Here is a 23,914-nt window from a genome sequence, read left to right as displayed (position 1 = left end):
GTGCCAGGATTCCTGAAAGGCCGGGCGCTGATCCAGTCTAAGTGGTAAATGTATGGTGGAAATTTGTGCTTCGACAATTAATGCGGGATCGGCTTCTCATGTGTTCCGGACATCAGCAAATGAATGAATGATGCCTGAGTTCACTGTAGGGGCCGTCGTGCAGTCCAGATATGGCTAGGTAAAGTTAGTTCGACCTTCTTTGATTTTAATTGAAACCAATTATTGCTCCTGGACAGGAGTCTGGCACAGTATGCGAAGAAAATTTACTCACATGTTGTTATACGCATGGATTTTCCGTGAGTTTATCTCCGCACGTACAGCCGACAGCAACGGCCGGACGTGTTGGTCTGCATCCCATCGATTGATCCTGGTCAGCGCAGCAAGACTGAGAGCCTCGAGCCCTTCGGTGATGCTTAAGTTGTACCAACGCCCAATGTGTTTTTGATGGGGATCCGCTGGCCAACCGTTATACGGCGCCCGAATGACAGTCTCTTGGATGTCGATGAATCCCGCTGACCGCAGAATATGCCCCGTATTCGATTCATATGTGATCGACTTAGACACACGACCGGTGGCTTCGGCGAGATATTGATACCACTGAACGACGTGGGACTCTGGTCGTAACGTTCCATCATCGCATCGGGGCTGGAAGTCTATTTCGACCTGCTCAATCCAACCAGACCCTGGTTTGAGGTGTCTGATAAGGGCGGAATTTAGCTCGAAACTCTCGAAACTCTCGAAAATGACAAGATGGCGACCGTCCACTTACGCGAAGATTTTTTGATACAGCTCTGGCCAGCTGGAAACACTGCCACAGCCCATTTGAATATGGATCAAATCCCAGGATTCCTCTCCATAGGTCCATGGTGCTTCGTAGTCTCGAGGAATTCGGAATCGCAGATTCGGCGGGATCCTAGCGTACCAATTAGTGTCTTGTACTACTACCGCAGATACGCATGTGGCACGGAAATGATGCGTCCGGGTCTGTCCTGCATCACCCATCGTTCCAAGCACTCACTTTTCAGGTTGAATGTTGACCAGGTCCAAACCGACAACCTTCAGTGACACAACTGGTTAGCAAACAATCCGAATACCCGGAGCCTCGTCCCAGATTGAATTCCAACGATTGGAACATACCTCGGCGTGGGGGAACTTGCTAAAAGCCCAAAGCGTTAGCAGATTGCTCGAATTGAATTGGGGGAGCGGTGGATTTCGGCGTTCCACAGGTGCCACAAGTGCAAAAGGTGCCGAAAGCGTGGCAGGGCAACAACCCCGCTGGCACCTTCCCGTGGGGCCGGCCGCGAGGGCCGCACCTTCCGACACCCGGATGGTCCCGTCTGGTGGCAATTTGGGGACCATTTGGGGACGATCGTTTTATGACGATTTGGAGATGCTTTTAAAGAATAGAATCCACTCACTCTGCCATATCGATAGCCCAGATACCCGTTCCGCAACCTAAATCCATGATACGCGTTGGACTGTACGGGTTGGAGGTTGCGCTGACCGGCGCATTGTGCAATTGGCCTCGTCGGGCGATGCTGAACAGCTTGTGGCAAATGTCCATGCGGTCCTTTTCGTGCTGTGCAGGGGTCCATGTCAGCGATGGGCTCTTTGCTGCTGCTATCGAGAGCGTAGAATGCAGGTCGGGGTAATCGGCAGCTCGCAAAGGTATTTCAACCGTACCTCATCACATGGGTACAGGTAGATCCCTCGTCTAAATCCATGGTACTGTTGCCATCGGATGCGGTCAGCCAAAGGTTCTTCCGAAGATTGCGGCTTAAAAATTGCCGGTGTCCAGGGTTACTTACCAACCGTCCATTTTCTTGGTAATTCTCCGGAACCGCGATAGCCTGCCTGGAAATTGGGTCGACAAGTCAGCAATGACCAGTTTCACCCACAATTGCAATCTTGGACTCAAATCGTCCGGTACACAGATGGAGAGGCACCATCTGAGGGCGATTCATAACGGGACCATCCATGCAATTTCAATTGTGCGCCGTCATGTTCAGCTCGGCACAGGCGAATTTGGCTGCAAGCAAAGCGGATAGATAGACTTACCCATTCGCAGCCATTGTGACCATCGGGAGTCGACTTCGTGGGCAGCCGGCCACGCGGGCGGCGAGAAGCTAGAGATCAAGAGGAAATCCGAGCGGGATGGAGGAGACGAAAGAATATGGAGGAGAATGCTCGAGGTTCAGGCACGACGGGAAGTATAAGAGTCGCAGCGGGAAGGGCTTCGCAGCGGACGGTCCCAGCGCCAGCACAAGGTCATGGGACAACCGATGTAGCGTGGAGTGGAGACGTGGGCAGCGAAATGATGCAGGCGCGAGTAGCCTGGTCTGAACGTAAATGTCAGCGGAGTTTGCCTCATAAATCTCCAACGATGAAAGCCAAAATTCCGACGATGTGGGAGCGAGCGACGGGGGTGCACGGTGAGTTGTCCGAATGTGGGGACCATATGCTCTCATGTTTCTGGCCGAAAGCGCTTGGAACAGAAAGCAGTATCGTGTGGAAACCACTGCGCTTTCGAAGCAAAAACAGCCAGACTCTAGCAAGGACACTGTGAACCATATATAGACTAGCGAATTGGGCAGGTGGTGATAAAAAGACTTGAAAAGCTGAGCAGGGCGAGAGTGCAGCCAGAGTGCAGCCACGATGGAAACGTTGGACCAGGTGATGCCTAGCAGCCCAGCGACAGGGAGAGGATGCGCTTTGCAGGGAGGGGAACTGGACCACCCGCCCAATTCAATCGCCGACAGACAGTGCACACCCATCGACATGGACCGAGAAGCGACTAGAGCTTCCTAAAAGCATTGTGAGGGTGCAAATGCAATATTTGCCTTGCCGCCAATTCGCAAGTAAGTTCAACCCCCTGTCAAGTAGCCAACCACTCGAGTAGCCAGTATCACCACCTCTATCACCATCTCTCTAACCGCGATATCTCCACCACCGTACAATATCATGATACCAAACTCGGAAGACCCGGTCCAACAGGCTATTGATGCCTTACAGACCGGTCAATGCAAATCACAAAACGAAGCTGCGGCGCTATTCAAGGTCAACCGACGCACCCTTCAAACCCGCTTAAAAGGCCGCCTACCACGCGTAGTAGCTCAACAATCTCGCCAACGCCTTACACCGGACCAAGAATCCTTTTTAGTCGACTGGATACTTGAAAATGACGCTCAAGGATTCCCCCCTACTCACGCACGGCTTCGCGAAATGGCATCTCGAGTTCTACGCCTCCAAGGAGACTCAACGCCCCTCGGGAAGAACTGGGTAACGCGTTTCCTACACCGTAATCCACGCGTTGCGACCTGTATCGGGCGTAGTCTTGATGTTGCCCGACGTCAGGCTGCAACTAAGGATACAATCGACGCGTTCTACACGTATTTTCACCAAGTTCAAACTCAGTACGATGTCCACCCCTCTGATACCTGGAATATGGATGAGGTTGGTATAGGACTAGGGATTTGCGCTAATTCTACGGTTATCGCAGACTCGCAGAAGTCAACGGCCTATATCACTAGTCCTATGGGCCGCGAATGGATTAGTATCGTTGAAACTGTCTCCGCGACCGGCCAGTACATCAGACCAGCGATTATACAGAAAGGCGCCACGTTACAGTCTTCTTGGTTCCCTGAACAACCTCCAGACTTCCATTATACGGTATCAGAGAACGGCTGGACTTCAAATCAACACGCGTTGGTTTGGCTCCGTACGGTTTTCCTGCCTGAAACCGCTACACAGCGGCAGTACCGGATTCTGCTAATGGACGGGCACGGTAGCCACGCAACCATCGATTTCTTGTACGAATGCAAGATAAACAACGTAATCGTGGTCTTCCTACCTGCACATACCTCCCATATCCTTCAACCTCTGGATCTCGCCTGTTTTTCGCCTCTAAAACGCTTTTATAAGACCCTCCTCCGCCAAAGCGCGTATATCGACGAGGCCCTACCGATTAAACGACGGAGATTCATTGTCCTCTATGCAGAGGCACGTCAGGCACGCCTAACCGACCGTACAATCAGATCTGGGTGGAAGGCTGCAGGACTTGTGCCGTTTGACCGGTCAAAGGGCCTCAGTAACCGCTTCGTTGTACCGTCACCGCCTACCGTAACCGCACCACCAATTCCACCACCAAACACGCCTCCACGCACCCCCATACCAGTCCCCTCCGTTCTCCAGACGACGCCCTACAAGCCAAAACAGGTACAGAGTGCATTACGCGTTCTTAGCAAGAATACACGCGTGGCAAAGACGACGAAGTCGTATATAGAGAAGGCAGCCAAGGCGATCGGAGTGCTACAGGCGCGTCAGGCCTCATCAGATCTGAAAATCGCGGGCTTACAGGCACGCCTTGATGCTGCTACAGCACCAAAACGTAAAAAGAAAGTTCAGATAGATCTTAATCAGAGGTTTGCGCAAGTTCGGGAGATCAAATTGGCACAAGAAGCTGTACGAGCGGTAGAGGAAGATTACCAACGAAGACATCCAATTTCGGAGGCCAAATCTACATCAGAGTCTCTCCAAGCTGTATCTTTTGAATCATGCTGTATAGATTTCCAAATATAATATGTTTTAGTAGAGATATTGCTGTCTGACCGATGGAGGTTGAGATGGTGATACTGGCTACTCGAGTGGTTGGCTACTTGACAGGGGGTTGAACTTAATGTCGAAGTTCAAGTGCAGACGACCATAGATGATGAGCTGCTTTCCTAGCCATGCATCCGGACTCAGGTTGTGTTCCAAGTTCCGACACCCAGAGCGCTCTTTTCGGCTTTAAAACATCGGCTGTAGCGACTCGACCGATGTGTATGTCGTGTACAGCTCCTCTTGCACCGGTAGGTAACGCCAGGAGGTACAGAGGATATGCAAGGGTTTTTTGTTGGCGGTCGCAGGGGCTTTCCGTGAGAAGAATTCTGGAGTGCACAGCGAGGCCGACGGTTTACGTATCCCCCCCGCCTGAGTACGAAGTTGCGCCAGGAACCCCAGCAAAAGCAATGTTGGAGGGTATGCCCGGCAAGGAGAACCAAATTGCTGGGGTCGTTCTCGGGTTGTAAGCACACTCCGACATTCTCAAGTTCCTCTAGCCTGGAGTGGAGTGTGTATGTTGTGCTGTGGTGCCAGATACACACTTGCAGTTCCGCCACGGATACCAGTCGACCGAGCGACAATCCAAACACAGATGCTGCTTCCCGTTCTTGCACGAGCAAGATTGACCAAGAGGATCGTCCGGATGCGAATCGCATTCAGGCTCGGCAAGCTGTGTTCGGGAATGATCGAAGGACGTAGAACAGCGCCTGATGCGATCTCCTTCGGTCCCTTCTCGTTCGGGGATTCTTCATGATTGCGGTTGGGGCCTGAGCTCCAGAGGCACGATTCACATTCGCTCGCTCGCTGCACATAACTGGAAATGTTTCTGACTTACCGATTGATGCGTTGCCCTTCGCTCACGTTCGTTGATGCTTCCAAATCCCTTGGGATACGGGAAGTCCTGATCTGCTTGCTCGGCCGACGCAACTGATTACAATGCTTTGGGACCGCTTGAGCGTGATGGGACGGGAAGTATGTTTGTTTCGGCGGGTTATTCGGGCAGGCTGGATTCGAGTTGGCCAACGGAAGTGTCTTGACGCGTTCGTGTTCGAGATCGAGCTCCAGAGTGAGCGTATGGGCAATTCTGAGGTATCGCGATGGGGATGGAGGAGGAGAAAAACAGAACAGGAAGGAAATCGGCTGAGGCTGGAGAAAGGGGAGCGGCAGTGTATTTTATTGGCAAAGGATGGAAAGCACACACACAGGTCCAAGTCCAGCAGCACAGCAGGTTTGGTAAGAAAGGTATGGAACTACTACGGGTTCAGAAGCCAATCTAAAGAAGGGCCAAACCGCCAAAGGGGCGGACCAGCATGGCGGATTGGATTTCACTGGATTGATTTTCTGCTGAATTTGCCTGACCCAGTGCAACCCAAGACCCGAGCACGCCTGGCTTTCTTGCTCACTGTTCCGCTCCTGGGAGTTAGTGCTGAATGATGATTGCAGGCTGAGATTGAAAAAGGCGCGAGGGCGCAACCCCGGCTCACACCCAAGTTCTGTTCCCAATCCAAGAATCCACCGATGTGGGACGCGTGGAGGGAGCGCGGCTTGACTAGTTGGCTTCTTCCCTGCCCGATGTCCGATGACTTGGTGAGAGGCAGGCACGGTGCCTCCGGTAATTTTCAGCTCATGGAAAGGGGGTTTTCATCACGGTCCGTTGTCAGGTCTCCAAACAACTTCGGATTTGGTGGAGGAATTGGGGAGGTTTAGGTCGCTGGGTGCCTATATTATCCCCGCACACCGCTCACTATCATGTGCCTGTTTTGTCCTGCTGGACATGGCCCGGAAGCTGTTGAATGCCCGGCCGGTCCTCCAATCGCCCGACAGGGGACAAGGCTGGTGATTCCAGCAAGGGCACCGCATCTGATATTTGCGGTTTACCTCGTATAGATTATTTCGGAAATCGAAATCGGAGAGTAGAGCCGGGAAAAAGCCACGATGTGAAGAGCGGAAGAAGGCCGAGAAGAGGCGTGGATAAAAGAGTCCAAAGGCCAGAGCAAAGGGCAAGCTAACTCCCTATAATTCGGGAACGGGAATACAGGGTAGGTACTCCGTTGGATGAGCCAAACCCGCTCTCAATTACCCCCTGTCTCTATCCCAGTTTCCCAAATGCCATCATTATCCCATCCCCGACTCGATACGATACTGAGGTACCGCAGCCCGGTCCGGAACTTGCCTCATCATTTCCCAGACATTTTCCAGGGGCCAGGTCCTGCATTACGCATGACCTCCCGACGGACATGGTGCAGGCAATAAATAATACTACAGAACCAGCTCCGGATGTTGGGAGAGAATATCACGGTATAAGGATTGAGCGGAATCTTGGGTCGCTGACCAGCAACTTTCAATGTCCCACCGTTCACCCCTCCCACAGACAAGAGAACTCGCTGATTGCTTGGCACCGTGGTGAAGGGGGAAAAAGCACTCAGCGCTCCCCGGAAAAGGCAGTGGCCACCGGGGTCGAGTGGTCGTGCAAACCTCGGGCGTCCCAGGATTCAAAGTTCCCATAACCACACTGTCGGGATTGCCGCTACCGCTAGGGCGAGTAACAAAACTAACAAAGGGCAGTAGCGAGTTAGCGACGAGCAAGTGTGGGCTCGTTTGCAAGGGGCCAACTGGCCGCTGCTCGGTGCTTCTGCTGCCAGTCAAATTTCATTTGCCGCCTGTTCCTTCCTCTCGGGTCACTGGTCCACTCTCAAACTGGACTGCACTGTGACGTCTCCACAACCTGCGCACCCGCCAGTGCGCCAAACCGAAGGGATTCCTGCAAATGGGCCGACTTTCTGCCCGAGTTTGCTTCCCTGACTTCGCATGTCGCTGCTCGCGGACCACCGCAGTTTCCTGGTGCTTGGCGCCTATGCACCGAAGCGCCATGGTGGACTGTGGATTGTGGACTGTGGATTGTGGATTGTGGAGGTGACGTTCCGTTGGGACTGGGTCTTCATGCCGGTCCCTCTCCTTTGTGTGCCTTCTGAGGAGGGTAGTATCCTCATTCCTCACAGCTCTCACAGCCTTTTTGACGCCCACAAAGACGTCAAATGAAGAAGGCGCAATGAGTCGCCTTCCTTCCCAGGGTCTCTGGCGGGCCTTGATTCCGGATCGAAGGAAGACACGAGGAACTATTTCATGGTCGTGCAATGGGTATGGCATACATAGTAAAGACGGCCCCACAGCCCACAGGTAATACGAAGCACATGTACATTCCTATAACTATCACCAACGTGTACAGTAAATATCTACCTAGTAGCGGGCTAGTACTAAGTACTTCCTACAGTAGCTTATGTGCGGTAGCTACGTGTACAACTGTATTCCGTACATGAGATGTGATTTTTTTTATCAACCTATCCGATACACATCAGGTCTGATCATCTATTGCGGCTGCACTTAGCCTCAAGCCTTGTCTCACCCTCAGTAAGTTCGGACGGATCGCGACCATTTCAGCCCAAAGAATCGGATCTTTGACAATGTCCCAGCTTTTAAATTTCAATACGATCTGACTGCGGTTCATGTTCTGTCAGCGCATCCCCTCTAAATACTTCTAAATTATGATTAGAGATGCAGCTTGACTGACATAACTGCGCCGTCTGCCCACCAATAGGCAATTCTGTCCTGATTCATTTGCCAATTTGCCAATTTGCCATCCCTAAATTGGCTAGTCGTCCCGACAATCCGGTGCCGATATTTTCGTTTATCCACAGTACCTTTGCTTTTGTGAATTTCTGCATGGCGGGCGTTACCCCGTACTCTGGAAACAAAGAATCCACCGTTTCAACGGAGCCGCTGTTCTCCGTGTCTCGGATTTTCAGGAGTAGATGTCTTGGACAAACTCTACGGGGCTCCTAGGGCATTATCTGGCAAGATACACGTTATTAGTCTCATGAGTGATGACCGATGTGTCCAAACAAGTAAGGCCGCTTTCTTGACAACGCATTGAATTGCCCTTCACCTTCACCATGGGCTTCACCGTCTTTTTCTTCAACCACGTTGTTATATTACAACAGGAACCGAAGATCCTGGATAACGCCACGCTTGATCTGCAAGATTCGTTGCAGCTTGGTGGACATGCAGAAAACTGGCCAATTATTAACCCTTTTTGCGTTCTGTGACCAGGACCGCCCTGGCACACTCTCATGACTTCATAAGACGGATGATGCGTCGGGGGCTAACACGACCAAGGGCCTTGGAATCCACAGCGTCTTGACTTCTCATTGGTATTTCGATTGCATCGATGCTGGTAGTCGATCCAGCCAAAAGGCCTCTTGCTGCCCACCTTCCTTTGGGCTTTGGTCATTCCGTCTGACAGGGACCGAGGGAAGTTGAATTCTCCTTGTTCTGCCGCAATAGCCGCTGCGCCGGGCCCTGGGCTAAGGTTAGCAGCAAACTAACAACCTTCGCGAATCAAGATGCTTGATAAATGTCAACCCCCATGGGCTCAGAGGACATAGGATATGGCCAAAGGCCATGGGTGGTCCTAGACCGTGCGCATCGCGTGGAGTTAAGGTACCCCATACCGGCATTATCATATGTCCTTGATTGATTGTTGAAGATACCGTATAACCGTAGATAACAATAAATACCCCCTATGATCATCAGGAGTCAGGGCCAGTGATCACGCGGATATATACCGGGTACTTCCCTGTCAAACTTCATGCCAGTGTTAAAGGTCGAGGAACGTCAGGCTCATCAGAGCCACGATCCCAAATTTCACGGACCGCAACACTGGGACAGGTGTTGATTGCTAATTTAGCAATCTCTCCTCATCGGTCCGGTCCAGGTGGCAGCAGCTTAGTCGCATGCTTGTGCAATAGGAAAACGTCTAGAGTCGGTCTGATATAGGGAACGCCAGTCTTCATTCAACCTTATTCTCTCCGGTAACCCGGATCCATTTGTTCACTGGATGAACAACAAATCGTCATGGAACACGACCTGATTTGAATCTCATCTTCTCAGCAAATGATATGTGGGACTGCCCGTTAAATCTTCGGTCCATTGCCCAATTGCGATTATGAGTGGAGATATATCTACTCAGTGTTTCATTAACGGAGTGTTTTATTGGAATTGATCAAATAAGGCCCTTCCTGTATCCAGATTTATGATTTATCCGATACCAAAGGGTTATGCATGTCGGACTGTCGTAACGTACCAGAAGAGGGCGCTCTGCAGTGGTATCATGCGTTGGCACCTTTTGACGTACATTCACTGTGTATCTGAGACACGAGGTCGGCGATATGTGGCTGGGAGGTCACAGTTTCTGTTGGATATGATGCTTTGTTTGTCGTGTCGTTCCCCGCTATCGAAATGAGACTTTGGTGCAGGTGAGGCATATCGTCCCAGCCGATACTAATGACATGTTGGATTGCTGGTAATGACCCAAGTTGCAAATACCCTAGGAAGTACACAGTACAGACTACAGAGTACCCCTACCCTCAAGCCACCACTTTGGTTGGCAAATCCCAAATCCCAATGTCCTATTCAAAGGACAAAACTGTATATGAGGAATAACCTCTAAAAATAGCATAATAAGCATCCACCTCTGAAGATATTTCTCTGATCAGTCTTTGGCACTTTGCCCTATGGATGCTCGTCATGGCCATAGAAAGCAATTTCCACTTCGTTCATTCAGGCTCATTTCGAAATACTCGTGCATTTGCCTATTCTTCTCCTCTTTATGTCCGTGTGGACGGTCCGATGTAGCCAGCGCTCTGTGCGACAGCGTCGTCCACCAAGCTGCACGGCTTTTGCATGGAATCGGATCGACAACAGACAAAATCCAGCGGCAAATCATGCCGTGCGACGGACGGCGGAATCTGGTCCAACAGTGGGATCGTTCGAATTGGATTGGAGCAATACCGGACCGGAGAAGTCATTGGCTCGATGGTTTCACAACATCCTTCACGACATCCTTCAACCGCAGGAATCCCGCAGTCTCGGAGCGGATCTGTGGTCGTGGAGCTTATTCGGGGAATTTTTACATTGCATTGTGCGACCTTCATATATTCTAAATTGTTCCAGCTCCGCATGCACTGTTTCTCGGTGTCTTAGTGTCTTCTGGTCTCCGCTCTCAGTATTTGATTATTTCCGCCCAGGTTGTTATGCATGAGACGGCTTACGACCTCGACTTATGAGAGGCATCAGACAGCACAGGAGTTCAGAGACCAGAATCCTGCGTATGCGGAAATCCCGCCAAACCATTGAATATTGGCGATATTCGTCAAATCCATGCCAGACATAGGCGCCTTAATTTACTCGGCCTCCCGGCTTTCCTCATGTTGATGCAGCATGGTAATAAGGTCCTGTTTGCTCAAGCTTAGCACATGATGAATCCTCATTGGACATCTTGAGGGCGTCGAGGTTGGGGGTCTGAAACGGGGAACCGGACTGAACACTCCATGTCAGAACTCAGCAGGATCAATCATCAATGAGTGTATCATCAATACCACTGCGCTGGTTATTAGTATTATTAGAAATCAGATTGCGCCAACCTCCAATACGTTAGATCGCGGTAGTAAGAGTTCCCATTCTGTCTCTCTGCCCTGGTCTGTATGAGAGAAATGAAGGATTTCGGCCGCAATGCCGCATACAGCATATCGGCAGTTATGAGTTATCGCTTAGGTTCAGCTTTGGACTTTAGGTGAGCGTCAATCCAGTTTCAACTTATGGCATCCCGGCTAATTGGTCATCAACCGGATTCTATACGTCTCTAGGGCTGATCCTCACTCTACGAGTTTACGCGTTAGCATCGAGATTCGTCACGCAAACCCAGACTATAGATTGGTCTCGGGTTGAAGCATCATTCGCCAGAAGCGCGTTCACAATCCGGAAGCTTTCACGTCCGAAGCGATGTGATGATGATGATTGTGCCCACTGAAATCTGGATGCTCTAAGCGCTGGGTACCAAAACACGAGCGGTACCCGTACAACCGGTACAACCCTACAAGTTACAACATGCGTCCCATGTCGCTTAAGTATGACTCGTCGCGGAATGTAGACGCCGAACGGATGTAGTCGCCGACATACCGAAGGTATGAAGAGGAGCACAGAGAAATGAAAAGACCATGTTATTCCAACACGAAATTCGTCGCACAACTGCGTTCCGTACAGCGTGTGAGCGTACATCTACATTACTGTATGTCCTATTGGCTCTTGCGCGTACCTACCACAGTATGACCCGATATACCACTTCTGAGTTCTGAGTTCCGCTCACTGGCAATTTGTCGGGGATCGAATTTTCATGACTGTCACCATGTAGTTGGTCGGAAAGTTAAAATCGCGGAGCACTCCTGTGCAGTCGACTTGCCGGTTATGTCGCGAGGCCTTCAGGGCCAAACGATATTCTGGCTTGACAGGACGGACATGCAGTTTGGATGTATCATCTAATTATGCAAGCAATCCTGTTTGGGACGCACAAGCCATGATTGAAGGAGCAGGGTATCCATCGAATATTTGGGACGTTCTCCGTTCTGGGAAGCAGCCGAATGATTATCCAGTCACACGATACAGGACAACCTCCCTAGTCTAACAAGAAACAGTAGACCCGTAGGGAGCGCAGAAGATGACACAACAAATCAAGGATCGTCAGTCACTCAGTCTCAGGAACAGCTGGTTTCCGATTATCGGAGAGCGATGGTCAACCATACACACCAGGACGAAACCGTGAATGCATCCGAGTGATCCAACCATCCAGGACATGGGGATGAAGCTAGAGATATGCAGCTGTCATTTCGTGTTTGCCTTGGTGGCGTTGCAGCCTGACCCAGATCTTGGGGATAGGGTTTGAGATGAACGAGCGGTTCGGTTAGACCCGCAGACTGTGCGGAGTAAACAGGAACCTTTTACCTTTGACATGAAGCCTGTATTAACCCGTTAATACATTTCATCTCTTCCATGATCTATCCCATTCAAGTTTCAATGACTGCGCTGAGCTTCTGACCTTCGCATAACTAGGGGTAGATCTGCTGGAATAATTCCCCCCCGCAATCGTTGCGACTAACATCCGGATATGACCGAATTCCCGGCAGTTTAGTTACAAATGAAGGGCAATTCCGGCAGATGGCGAGGGATCAACCGTCTCAGTAAGCGCAATGTTATGGCACGACCCGGTGGCTTCACATCCGCTTGGAATATTACTGGATAGTTGTGTCCCACTTGGACGGTTCACGCTGTATCAGCGTTGCGCATGGAGTGCAGTGTCGTTCACAATCATCAAGAAAAGATGGTGTGGTGGTTCCCCTGCATTTTGGCCTCAGCAGACGCCAAGTCGCTGATCGGCTCCCTCGCATGCTGCGCACGCACAGACGAACTGCTCGCGGAAGAGACCTCCCGGCTCCCGCATTATTTCTCGCCGACTTTCTCTTCACCGGTTCGATCCTGCTTTCCCATTTCCTGGGAAAACTCGTTTTAGTTCAGCATTCGACAGGACCCGACAAACCTCAAGCTTGCTGCACGAAATCAGCTCAAGCTTGCTCGCCTGTATTCCGTACTCCGCTAGTGACAGTGAGAAACCGCTCGAGCCTTGCAGCGGCCGTGGTGAAGTGATGCAACTCAGTCACAAAAGGCTTAGCAAGAACCTCACCTATGGTGTCGATGCTGGCTGTGATGACTGAAAAGTGAAGATGCCGTGATGGATGTGAGGCCTAGGTGGATTGATCATCGTCCAATCGCGCTTTACAATTACCGACGTCGATTTACGGGTGTTGGCGTCCATGACTTTCGAAATGGAGGGGAACAGGTGATTGTTTCCTGAATCGTTATCAAACACGAACGCTCTCCCTTTCCCCATGGCGCATCCAACCCAACGAGTCACGCCAGTCACATCTAATCATCTTACGACTGGAGTATGGGCTGTGGAACGTCCAAAAGGGTCTGGGATGGCCTCGTCGACGGCAACTCCTGATGGTTGCAGGCCTTGTTTTCCATTGGAGACATTGCGAACACCTCCAATTCGTCGCAAATTCCCAACCGGCCGGTCCATCCCCGTCCGACCTCGAACCTTAAACTTTCCAATGAGAATCCCGGTCCCTGGTCGGATCCGCAGATGTACGGGGTGGATGGGCGTCTGGCATGGTCGCCTCCTCTAGTGCTCCGTAACAGTTGTGGACGTCGCTTTAGAATTCAGATGCCCCTTGGGAGGCGCCGCTTATGCTGAACAGGATCGGATTCCTAGCACTCGAGACGATCATAAGAAAGGGGAGATGCTGCATTGGGCGAAAGTAGTGTAATGCGGATCGCTTAGGATGTCGGCGGCACCACATCGGTCTCGCTGAAGATGAACCAGCAAATTGGTGTAGAAGCTTATTACTCATCATTGCGGAATGGGTCCGTCGTGAACGCAGTAGGGCTGTATGGCGTGCTGCCCCTGTTGGGCTTATCAGGAATTCTAATCTGGGGTGCAGCTGTAGATAACGATAAGGGACTACCGCGCAGAGTAACGACACTGGTTCTCCTGTAAACGAAGGCAGAGACATGCATGACAATTGAAGTAATGTGGGTTTGTATTAAAAGTGACCAAAGACTGTATAGTAAGAAGAACTTCTCGTGGAAAGGAGAGACGCCGATCAAATCCGTAAACGTTGCAACGCCATTTTGCTATGCTGCAAAAAAACCATAAATCCGACCATATGGACTCGGGACCAATACAATCTTATTCCCGCTTATAAGGAGTGTCATTAACGTTCGAAAGCATTGACCTTAAAAGTCATGCCCTCAATCTTCAGTGACCTCCCGGTTTAGGCCACTCATAGCCTCCCGGCCCATGAGGATGGTGAGGTTTGCCCGTCCCTGAAGGAGGCGGGGTTGGCGGCTTGCTTTTGGTCGGTGGAGGATACGGGTTACCTGTTCCCGTCGGCGGCGGGTGCGGCTTTTTAGAGGTGGTTCGAGTGTGCGTGGGCTTCGGCGACGGCGATTGTGTCTCGGTGATGGTGATCGTCGTGCAGTAACCATTGGGATAGGTGTAGGTGATGGTGTGATAACACTTGTCGGAATAGCAAGTAGGCTTGGGTGGATGGGGAGCTGTAGTTGGTGGCGGGGCGGGAGTATCGCCCTTGGTTTCTGTCACCGTAACGTAAACTGTTGCAACTGGAGGGCATGTCTCCGGCAGCGTAGTTGGAGGCGGAGGCGGGGGTGGACCGTGGCTGTATGTCTTGGTGTAGGTAGAGACATATTCAGTGGTACTGAGCCAGGTCGAGTAGAAGGTGGTTTGGCCGCTGCTGCTCACGGGAGTCGAGCATGGGACGAACTTGGTGACGGTGGTCGGATACACGATGGTGACGGTGGTGTCGGTCGGCTTGGGAGGGAGCGTCTTATGTGGTTCTTTGGTCGGATGCGAGCAGCCATTGACGCAACTGGTGACGGTGATAGTGCTCGTGGTCCAAGTCGTGGTGACATGGTGGCCGGAGGTGATGGTGACCGGACAAGTCGTTACAGTGGTGTAGGTCGTGATCGTCTTGGTGGAGTGGTGACCAGTTTTGGTCGGCCGGGGAGACGATGAGGGAGGAGATGAGGAAGGAGGATAATGCGTATATGAAGAAGACTCTGACGGATAAAGAGTTGAGGAAGGGGGATGGTGAGTGTATGAGGAAGAGCTCGAGGGATAGATAGTGCTGGAGGGTTTTCCAGTCGGCCAGTGAGGATGTTTATCCCCCCAGGGCTTCTCGCCGGCTACAGCAGAGCCGGCCAAGGCTGCCACAAGGACAGGGAGGAAACTGAGCATATCCGATATGAACCTTTGTCTCTTATGTACTTGGTAGAGGAGTATTGAGATATATTATTGATATAGTATATGGAAAGTGTTGGTGTGACTCAAGCGAATGTTATGATGAAGCGATTGACTGAAAGACTGAATTTAATAACGAAGAGACGAAAGCGAGGGTGTGGATAGATATACAAAATGGCGACAGGCGAACTGGACAGACAATGCTGATGAATCACACCACCAAAAGGCGATTCGAAGCGAATGACCTTATACAGACAGGTAAGACAGTTGACAATTCGATCGCTATATCGGGCATCACTTCAAGGTAACATCGCCAGCTTGCAGGTATTATTGATTACCCTGGCGGCGCGCTGGGGCCGGCCTCCACTGTATGAGTAGTCGTTCTGCACAGCCATAGCTACAATATGGAATACAGCGGAAAGCCATCGCAAGAGAGACGAGTGGGAGCGATGGTTGTCGTCGTCAGGAGGGATAGCAAGGGGACGCAAATCGCGTGGCGGACCGTTGGCCGGTTGCATGGCACGATCGGGGCTGAGCCATAGTACATAGCATCAAAGTGAGAGATCAAACCGCCCACATAGCCGAGTCGGTGCTGCTGAGTTGACACATCGGTGGTCGTCACGGCTTAGAAATTCGGTGTTTTTGGAATATGATGACGATTTGGACTTTGGGAGGGTGGTATTTCGATGGGATTTCGTTGAAGTGGTGGTGTGCGTGGAGTTCATGGGGTTTATTTTTGGAGTTATTGTCTGGGGTGGCGTCATTCTCTGCCCACCAGTCGGCGTCAGTTCCGTGAACTTCTCACTATCACGACAGCCTCCCAAAACATCTCAGGAGTCGGTCTGTCGCGCCGCCCGAGTACCGTCAAGTGTTCTCCTGTTGCTAATGTAGTTACTTTTCCATTCAGCTCTCCACCTCTGGAGATAAGTTTGTTCACGGCACAATAATTCTCTGTTGAGAGCTCATTCTGGGAATCGGTGATGGATGTATCGTTAACTTTCTGAGCCATCCCATTGGATTCCGAATACGACGGGAGGGCATCGTTTGCCTCTTGCATCAGATTTTCAATAGTTTCCTTTGGCGTCCATGCTCGTGCCGTCCTGCTGGCTGCTCCCCATGTGTCAGTTTATTGAAAACGACTGCTATTCATATTTCAACGTCGCATCCCGTCCGCTCTTGCATCCACCTCTCCAATCCGATCTCCACCACCACCACTCACCAAGGCATTTGGCGATGCAGCATCATGCCATCTTATCTTTCCAGCTTGCTGTAGATTTCCTCAAATCGCTTCCCATCACCACATCTGGATATTTGCAGTTCGAATTCCCTCGTTCACGTTGACATTTGGCGTTTCCAAGCCTGCGGTTCATCATCGCTCAGCATGATCCCAGCACTCTGCTCAGCAATAGTGCGTCAGCACGGGCTAATCAATATTGCCAGCCGTGAATCATCAAGTCGCCTCTTCTTATTTCCCCTTACATGATCCGAAGGTTCTATCAACTGCGTAGTATGTGGCATGCCGCCTATGTATGTAGGTCACCCATAATCGTCGTCTGTTCTCGTCTGTCCTCTAGCTAGCGGGCTGCTGTTCACAATCTCATGATGTGACCACGGCACGTCGAACCATCGTAATTGGATCTGAAGAGTATATCCCCTCCAAAAGACTTCGTACGACTAGCGTGAGACTCAGTCATCGCTTAATAGATATGCTGCGTTGACTCGACCGACGCGAAAGCGGGGTTTGACAATCCCGATCCCATGATACTGACCTATTCTGGGAGTATGAAAGCTGTTTCTGATAGCCTATGGAGCCAAAGAACTCTCACCGCCATCCCGAAGCGGCACATTGTGGCCTAGGTCGATATGGTTCGGGTATTGCGGGACAGCATGCGAAGCTCATTACGCAAGATATCCCCATCGGATGCCCAGACGAAAGGAGGATATCTAGAAAGCCCCGTCTGTCCGCACTGCAAGAAGACGCCGTACGCCATACCAGTAAAATCGTAAAACCGAGCGGGGTACAGACATTTTCTCAGAGTTCACCCAATGACGCTGTGCTTGGAAGACCAAGCATCCCCGCCGATGGCTCAATGCCTGGACAATGCCCTAGTGGTGCTAGGTTCCGTTTCTTCGAGAGGAGCGCATACCGAAGTAGGACTTCGAATACCGTCACTACGAGCGAGCCCAAGATCAATATGATCACGATCCAGGTTAATCCTGCAAGTGGTCATTAGCGGACTGGTATATTGCCTGTGTGCATGTGTCCAATGCTTACGGGACATCTTCCGGTCTCGGACGGTGTCACTGAGAACGGATGCGAGATCTAAGAACACCTGGCACCGTTCGTTGAGCACCTGAATCCGCTGTTTGATCTCAAGGTACTCGCGAACGGCGCTATACAACGGATGTAACGTTGGCTCGCTTTCCCAGAAGAAGTTGGGAACGTCCAGCACATTTGACGCTTTGCACGTTAGAGTCGTCCACTTCCAGGAATGAAAGATTTACTCACCAAGATTGACGTCGACCCGGCTGTTAAAGAGGCGTCCGATGATCCTGATGACTTGCCTCTTGTTCATGCCCAGCTTTCCCGTCATCGCGAGGTTTTTGGGGATGTCCTTGGTCTCGTTCATGGTTACCTGCATTCGCTCTTCGAAGAACGAAACCTTGGTGCTCTGCGCGATAGCATGGGCCATGGCAAGCTTGATCATATGGTCCGTCGACTTCAATGTGATCATGTCGTTGAATATCCTCGGGTTGGGTATGTATGGGTTGTACTCGAAATGAAATTCCTCCATTTCAAAGTCAGCTTCGTCCTGCGGTCGGGTCGCGAGGTTCAAGCCACTGTCCGTGGCGAAGAAAGTTAGGTCTGCGAGAATATTCTTTTCCTGCATTTCACTGAAGTTCCAGAACACGAGCACTCCATAATTGAAAGCGAACACTTCGCCAAACGAAACTGCATTTGCTGGGATCGATGGGGGCGATGGTGGTCGGTTGGGGGAGGTGGGAGTGTCCAGAGGTTTCCCTTGATCCATGCCGCTTGAATCTCGATGGTCGTCTGAAGGACTCTCGGAAACATTGTAATCCCTTGCGCCGAACCGTTCTGTATCACCAAAGAACCCTTCATGATACTCGATTTGCTCGTTTCGTTCAATCTCCTCGTCAATCATAAATTTCCCGCCGGGACTTTTGAGGATAGGACTGCTGCGGATCCGATATCCACCCGTGCCACCGAGCAAGGGCAGATGGTATGCACAGTATAAACAGTCGCCGTAGAGTTTCGTTCTGGCGCCATGGTTGCCCTTCACAAACTCGGCGGTTGCCTTCAGGTTGTAGGCCTGGGCAGTGCAGTATGCTGTGACTCGCGCGACCTTCTCCGTCCGTCTCGACTTGGGCAGTCGTTCGGCATAAGATTTATCGCGAGGTCCAGGTCGCAGGCTGCGCAGAAGCTGCTCATCCGAGGGCGGCGACAGATCGTCCTCGGCAAAATCGCCTTTGCCGTCATCGGCAATGACATCACCCGTCTCAGGGAGCAGCACCAGCTTCTCCGAAACCTTGGACGTCCGCTGCGGGATGGTTTGAGGGACGAACCGACCCGTCAACTTTGGTTCGAGCGGACGTCGGCCGCTCGGCGTGCGTGTATGCATAAGGGGTCTTCGGTCGGGAGGCTCGCGATCATGGCGTTGGGCAGAGGGCATGTCGGAGGCAAATGCTAGGACGTTGTCGACGGTGATAACCTTGGTTCTTGATTGACCAGTTGGAGATCTCGCCTGCTTCCATTAGTTCGCTGCATCTAATAGAGGAGTGCACTGCATATTTCACGTACCAGGGCAGTGGGTCCCCGTTTGTTATTTGTGGTTGTGGAAGACATGGCGGTTGATGAGGGGGACATGGGAAGAAGTGTTATGAAGTATGAGGCCTATGATGCGTGCATTCTTTGGGTACCAGAACGGGTGTGAATTGGATTGGGAATGTGGAATAGAGAAGGAAGAAGTGGTTTCCCTAAAAGCTGCACCGGTACTCCCTATAAAAAGCATGAAATCATTACGTTACCTTATGAATAGAGCGCACAGGTGCAAAAGAGCAGAAGTACACCAACAAGTCCAATTGTGGTGAACGATATGAAGATGGAGATGAACGTCACAAGGAAGCGTTCAGGCCAATCGGCGGAGCTTCGGCTGTGGCTCTTGATACTTCCGTGTTCCGCAGTGCAGCGACATTCTATTGTAAGTTTGTTGTCATGAAGTTCACAAGAAGCATCTCAGTATGAATATAATCTAATAAGGGGGGTATGAACATCTACTTTCGAGTTCAACCATTCCTGTAACACCATCTTTACTGCCGGAAGCATCCTTCAGTCTTTGATTGCTCCAACCTGTCATTTGCGCCTTCCCACGCCCATAAACCATGTCCTCCTTGTTGTCTTATGCAGGCTGGTATTTCCTGCCCTCAGTACGTACTCCATAGATGGCCAACTTGGACAAGGAGAGCTAATCTCTGGTGAATAGCTCGTTGCATCATGGGTCCAGTCTTTCTACTATAGCGTCACCATTCGCGCCGGCGAACCAAAGCCTACTCCAGGCTCACCTCGCTATCTACGACACAGGCGGAACATTCAGATTGGAGTCATTGCCGTGTATCTGCTGTACACAATATACGAGGCCGATTGGTCATTACAGCGATCTGGCGACTTTTACCAAGACCTGGGATTGACTCCCGATGTGGATGTGAAGGCAATAAACTCGAAATTTCGGAAACTGTGAGTATAAACCGTGATGGATTCGCGACAATGCTAAGGCTGGTGGTCTGCAGAACCCTCATACATCATCCTGACAAAGTTCATGGGGATGCGAAAGCGGAAGCTGAGCAATATTATGTGCACATCAACCAAGCTCGCGAAACCCTCATCGATCCCGTGAAGCGATTCGCCTATGATCGATTCGGTCCGGAGATTCTGGAGTACAAGCATTGCAAGACGATCGGAGATTATGTGAAAACCGGCGCAATGCGGATAGCGCCATCTTATGCTGCGCTGGGGTTCTTGCTGCTCGTGTCCAACTTTCTGGGATATTTGGAAGCAGGGCGATACGTATGTGGTTCGATGATTCTCAGTCGCGGCATGCCGCTAACACCGTCTAGTGGAGATATTTCACCTTCGCGGCCATGCTTGCGTTCGAAGCATACACCATCACGCGACCGACCGGACCAGCGATTGCCACTCGTGTTTTGAATCCGCTGTTCCAAACCTTCAACCTCCACGCACCGTACCTGCCTTTCCAGATTCTTGCACTCGCACGACGGACAGCCATCGCAATATATATCGCGTTATCTCAAATCCAACCTCTCATCGCACTCACCTTCATCAACAGGTCGGGGAGCATGGCCAGTGAGCAGCAAGTTCAGACCCAGCTCAACCGCCTCGATGCCCTGACCCGGTCATACGATCTGGAAACGTCTCGGCTCCTCACCCTTGAAATGGCGCCGTTCGCCGAGGACGCGGACCGGCAACGCCTGGTGCGCGAGCAGCTGAAAGAATGGCTCGTTCAAAACACGATCCGATCCGACCCCGAGGTTCGGGACGCGATGGGAAGAGTGCTGAAGAGAAAACGAGAAGGAGTACCCGCTGGGGCGAAGGGGACGAGATCACTGCGGAGCCAGAGCACGAGCTAGAAGAATCAGACACGGCGAAATCTTTGAATTTAACGTGGAGCATCTCCTTTCTGGGTTGCTGTATTGTCATAGAAGAATGCTGGCTGGTTGCTATTGGCGGGAGAATGTTCGACCTTCCGGTTCTGATCCGGCTTGACTTTGCCCGATGTGCGAGTTGCGAAACCGAAGCTACCAGTTTGCACCCCACGATTCGAGACTCGAGTGGATCCCTGGCCTACTCCGCAAACTAGTAATTAAGATTACACGCCGGCTAGAAAAGTCCGCTTCCAGTCAACCAGCTATGCTCCACCTCCCTTGACCCTGTAGGGTCCGAACCCAATAGCTGCAAGGCCGGTTCGGTGTCGGGTAACGGAACGATCTCAGCACAATGGTGACGGCATTCATATACACGTTTTCAGTACGAGGCCGTATCAGGATAGCCGACAAAGTATGGTCTCACATCGAGGAACCTACCAGGCTTGGCTAGCCTAGAAAGCAATACAAGACTCAATGCTAGAGGTTTCCGCTTCTTTATGTTATTGCTCCAGAGATGACTTGTACTCAAGTCTTCAACTACCTCGTCTCCAACCAGCATGGCGACGATACGCTAAGAATCAGAAATGGATGGGGAGACCTTTTGACCCCATGACTATCAGACAGGGCAGCAGTCATTTAGTATTGTGGTCCGACGACTTCACCGCAGACTTTCCACGAGGTGGATCTTTGACACTCGGAAACAGTCATGTTGCAAGGATGCCGACCACACGCAGTGGAAGATTCGATATAGAACAGTCCTGGCTCGTGCCGGAAGAGCGTGTTAGACTGGCAGATCTTGTTCAGCCCGAGTCGAGGATATAAACTTGAAAGAGGATTTCTCTGTACTAATAGATATATCTGAAATTCTTGTTCTCCCTATCCGTCTAGTCCTCGAACGAGTGAATCAGAGTCCCGTCCCTAGCTCCAACATCGCCTTCTGCCGCCAGTTGATCTTTAGCATCATTTTGCGTCTTGAGGTAAAACCGGAGGAAGACAATGACAATGACCAGCAACACGTAACAACCGATGTGGGTAGCAAAGGCAATGAAGTAGTGAGGCGCATTCCAGGACAAGAAAACCTGTGGTCCGATCGCGTTCCCCGTGCACCAAGAGACGAAGTTGGCGGAAATCACGACGGTCTTCTTCGTTTGGCCGGCGACGTTGCGGGAGATCATGCTCATGGCGAGAGTCTGAGCGGCCCAGAAAGACAAGACAATGTAGTAACTGATGAGAAGGCCGCCTGTGACGCCTTGTTTTTGTTCTCGACTGTCATTAACACAATGGTGCCAACAAAGGACCTAGATTTATGAGCTCAGTCGGTCGAAATGGGAAGAGAAACTTACGGGATCACATAGAAGCCCACCACGATCAAGTTTTGGCCAGTCTTCTTGACCAACCAGGTGGAGGTTAGCAGGATGATGATGATAACGGCACCCAGGACCATGGCCAGCAGCTGCGACTGAAGCACTGTAAATTTGAAGCCGGTGATGATGATATTCGCAAAGGCCCCCCGACCGCTCGTCGGAAGTGTAGTGCAAATGGCAATCAGACAGTAGCAACACGTCTGGAGGTCCGACAACGCCTCCTTGACCTGCTCCGGCCGGAACTTGCGGTTCTGCATGCCTGTCTGGTTGCCGCGCACGCGCTCGATCATGAGCCGCTTGTCTTCCTCGCTGAAGCATTGGGCCCGCATGGGGGAGTCGGGAAGCCACCAGAGGACGAACAGGCCCCAGAGGACAGAGAACGTTCCGTAGGTGATAAAGAGAGCTTGCCAGGATGTGATGGGGCCGGTTTTGAGGAGCGTAAAGCAGTAGGATAGAATTCCGCCAACTATTTGTTGGCCGCCGTTCATCATATACTACCAGGGATGTCAGTGGATGTTTAGTTAAGGAAAGGGAGGGGACCATATCTAGTACGAGGGGTACGGTCGAGGGGCATGGAGGGGGTATGGTCGGCACGGGCTGTCTCAAAAAATATGATCTTTCTTCATTTACTTACCCAATAGGTAACAATCTCTGCTTGTTCCTCACGTTTATACCACATGCTGCTCATGACCAAGAATGCAGGCTGGCAGACCGCTTCGAAGATCCCCAGGAGCGTTCGTAGAGCGAGAATGCTGGGGAAATTCACAGCGGCCGCATGGCAGGCGAGGACGCTGCCCCGGAGGACGATGTTCGCGCCTAAATATTTTCCAAGTGGAACGTGTTGAATGATCCAGTTCGTCGGATATTCGACGACTAAGACGGCAATGTAGATGCAAGTGGTGAGCCAGGAGTACTGGAGCGTCTTCAGTCAACACCAGTTGGACAAAAGGTATGGGATGGTCGAACTTACCGACTGGCCTTGGAGAAGTCCTAAATCCTCTCGAAAGTTCATGGTCGATGCAAAATGAAAGTGTTCCCTTATCCAAGGCTTGAAGGAAGTACGTGAAGATCATGATCGGGAGCACCCGGCGATCGATCATCCTCTTCAGACGCTTGTTCTCTTCAGGAGAAATCTCCACCGCGACAGCGTTGGCGTACTATGCGACCTCCTGATCGATACGTCCATAGTCAATATGGTCCTTCTCGTCGAACTCGGAGGCGGAGACGACTCTCTCCACCTGGGAGACATCGTGCCCCTTTGACTGTTCTTGACGGATTGGATTCGCCTGCTCGACGGTCCCCTGCTCTTTAATGTCTGCCATCTAGATCATTGGTCCCTGATGACTGGAAGTACGAACAACGTTGATAAAACAAGACTCAGGCAGCGTAAGTCGAGACGAATCCACACCATCCCAGTAAAGAGACTGGTGCGTTCATCGAGATTCAATATAATATCAACATTGTGAGCCCGAGTAACTTTACTCTCGGGATGCAATAGTCCGGAGAACATACAGTTGTCTTGCACGATTGCCCTGTCGGCATCCTTACGTGACTCGAGATC

General features: G+C 51.3%; 8 protein-coding genes across 8 annotated transcripts; 2 read left to right on the top strand and 6 right to left on the bottom strand.

Annotated features, from left to right (window-relative positions):
- Window positions 1–140: 140 nt before the first annotated feature.
- On the bottom strand, window positions 141–1,740 carry P152DRAFT_393965 (LaeA-like protein; the record flags this gene model as incomplete). Its single annotated transcript, XM_033676226.1, has 7 exons — window positions 141–174; window positions 272–697; window positions 770–913; window positions 1,019–1,056; window positions 1,138–1,156; window positions 1,419–1,579; window positions 1,684–1,740. Coding segments are annotated over 7 exons (879 nt in total), but the record flags the coding sequence as incomplete, so codon positions are not given.
- P152DRAFT_296125 (uncharacterized protein) lies at window positions 1,741–2,900 on the bottom strand. The gene has a single exon (XM_033675044.1). It carries the CDS (start codon window positions 2,778–2,780, stop codon window positions 2,127–2,129), a length of 654 nt encoding a protein of 217 aa, XP_033535516.1. The 5' UTR covers window positions 2,781–2,900; the 3' UTR covers window positions 1,741–2,126.
- Window positions 2,901–5,395: 2,495 nt separating this feature from the next.
- On the top strand, window positions 5,396–6,376 carry P152DRAFT_295904 (uncharacterized protein). Its single transcript, XM_033675043.1, has one exon. It carries the CDS (start codon window positions 5,536–5,538, stop codon window positions 6,031–6,033), a length of 498 nt encoding a protein of 165 aa, XP_033535515.1. The 5' UTR covers window positions 5,396–5,535; the 3' UTR covers window positions 6,034–6,376.
- Window positions 6,377–7,177: 801 nt separating this feature from the next.
- On the bottom strand, window positions 7,178–8,094 carry P152DRAFT_296163 (uncharacterized protein). Its single transcript, XM_033675045.1, has one exon. The coding sequence runs from the start codon at window positions 7,744–7,746 to the stop codon at window positions 7,249–7,251; it is 498 nt and encodes a 165-aa protein (XP_033535514.1). The 5' UTR covers window positions 7,747–8,094; the 3' UTR covers window positions 7,178–7,248.
- A 6,211-nt stretch (window positions 8,095–14,305) lies between these two features.
- On the bottom strand, window positions 14,306–15,304 carry P152DRAFT_472680 (uncharacterized protein; the record flags this gene model as incomplete). Its single annotated transcript, XM_033681172.1, has 1 exon — window positions 14,306–15,304. The coding sequence occupies one exon, from the start codon at window positions 15,302–15,304 to the stop codon at window positions 14,306–14,308; it is 999 nt and encodes a 332-aa protein (XP_033535513.1).
- A 2,035-nt stretch (window positions 15,305–17,339) lies between these two features.
- Window positions 17,340–19,175, bottom strand: P152DRAFT_448271 (DUF155-domain-containing protein; the record flags this gene model as incomplete). Its single annotated transcript, XM_033678044.1, has 4 exons — window positions 17,340–17,524; window positions 17,583–17,768; window positions 17,817–19,074; window positions 19,131–19,175. The coding sequence occupies 4 exons, from the start codon at window positions 19,173–19,175 to the stop codon at window positions 17,340–17,342; spliced, it is 1,674 nt and encodes a 557-aa protein (XP_033535512.1).
- A 536-nt stretch (window positions 19,176–19,711) lies between these two features.
- P152DRAFT_394241 (membrane associated DnaJ chaperone-like protein) lies at window positions 19,712–20,974 on the top strand (the record flags this gene model as incomplete). Its single annotated transcript, XM_033676242.1, has 4 exons — window positions 19,712–19,756; window positions 19,813–20,063; window positions 20,117–20,393; window positions 20,444–20,974. The coding sequence occupies 4 exons, from the start codon at window positions 19,712–19,714 to the stop codon at window positions 20,972–20,974; spliced, it is 1,104 nt and encodes a 367-aa protein (XP_033535511.1).
- An 899-nt stretch (window positions 20,975–21,873) lies between these two features.
- Window positions 21,874–23,675, bottom strand: P152DRAFT_506672 (MFS transporter; the record flags this gene model as incomplete). Its single annotated transcript, XM_033682490.1, has 6 exons — window positions 21,874–22,179; window positions 22,215–22,287; window positions 22,333–22,847; window positions 22,988–23,266; window positions 23,328–23,486; window positions 23,520–23,675. 6 exons carry the CDS (start codon window positions 23,673–23,675, stop codon window positions 21,874–21,876), a joined length of 1,488 nt encoding a protein of 495 aa, XP_033535510.1.
- Window positions 23,676–23,914: the final 239 nt, after the last annotated feature.

The sequence above is a fragment of the Eremomyces bilateralis genome (genome assembly GCF_010015585.1).
Source record: "Eremomyces bilateralis CBS 781.70 unplaced genomic scaffold P152scaffold_6, whole genome shotgun sequence".
Taxonomy (NCBI): domain Eukaryota; kingdom Fungi; phylum Ascomycota; class Dothideomycetes; order Eremomycetales; family Eremomycetaceae; genus Eremomyces; species Eremomyces bilateralis.
This window is presented reverse-complemented; position numbering and strand designations above follow the sequence as displayed.

Excerpts from the sequence above, each read along its gene's own strand:
- P152DRAFT_296125 (XM_033675044.1), bottom strand. The coding sequence starts at position 2,780 with ATGTCGATGGGTGTGCACTGTCTGTCGGCGATTGAATTGGGCGGGTGG.
- P152DRAFT_295904 (XM_033675043.1), top strand. The coding sequence starts at position 5,536 with ATGCTTTGGGACCGCTTGAGCGTGATGGGACGGGAAGTATGTTTGTTT.
- P152DRAFT_296163 (XM_033675045.1), bottom strand. The coding sequence starts at position 7,746 with ATGCCATACCCATTGCACGACCATGAAATAGTTCCTCGTGTCTTCCTT.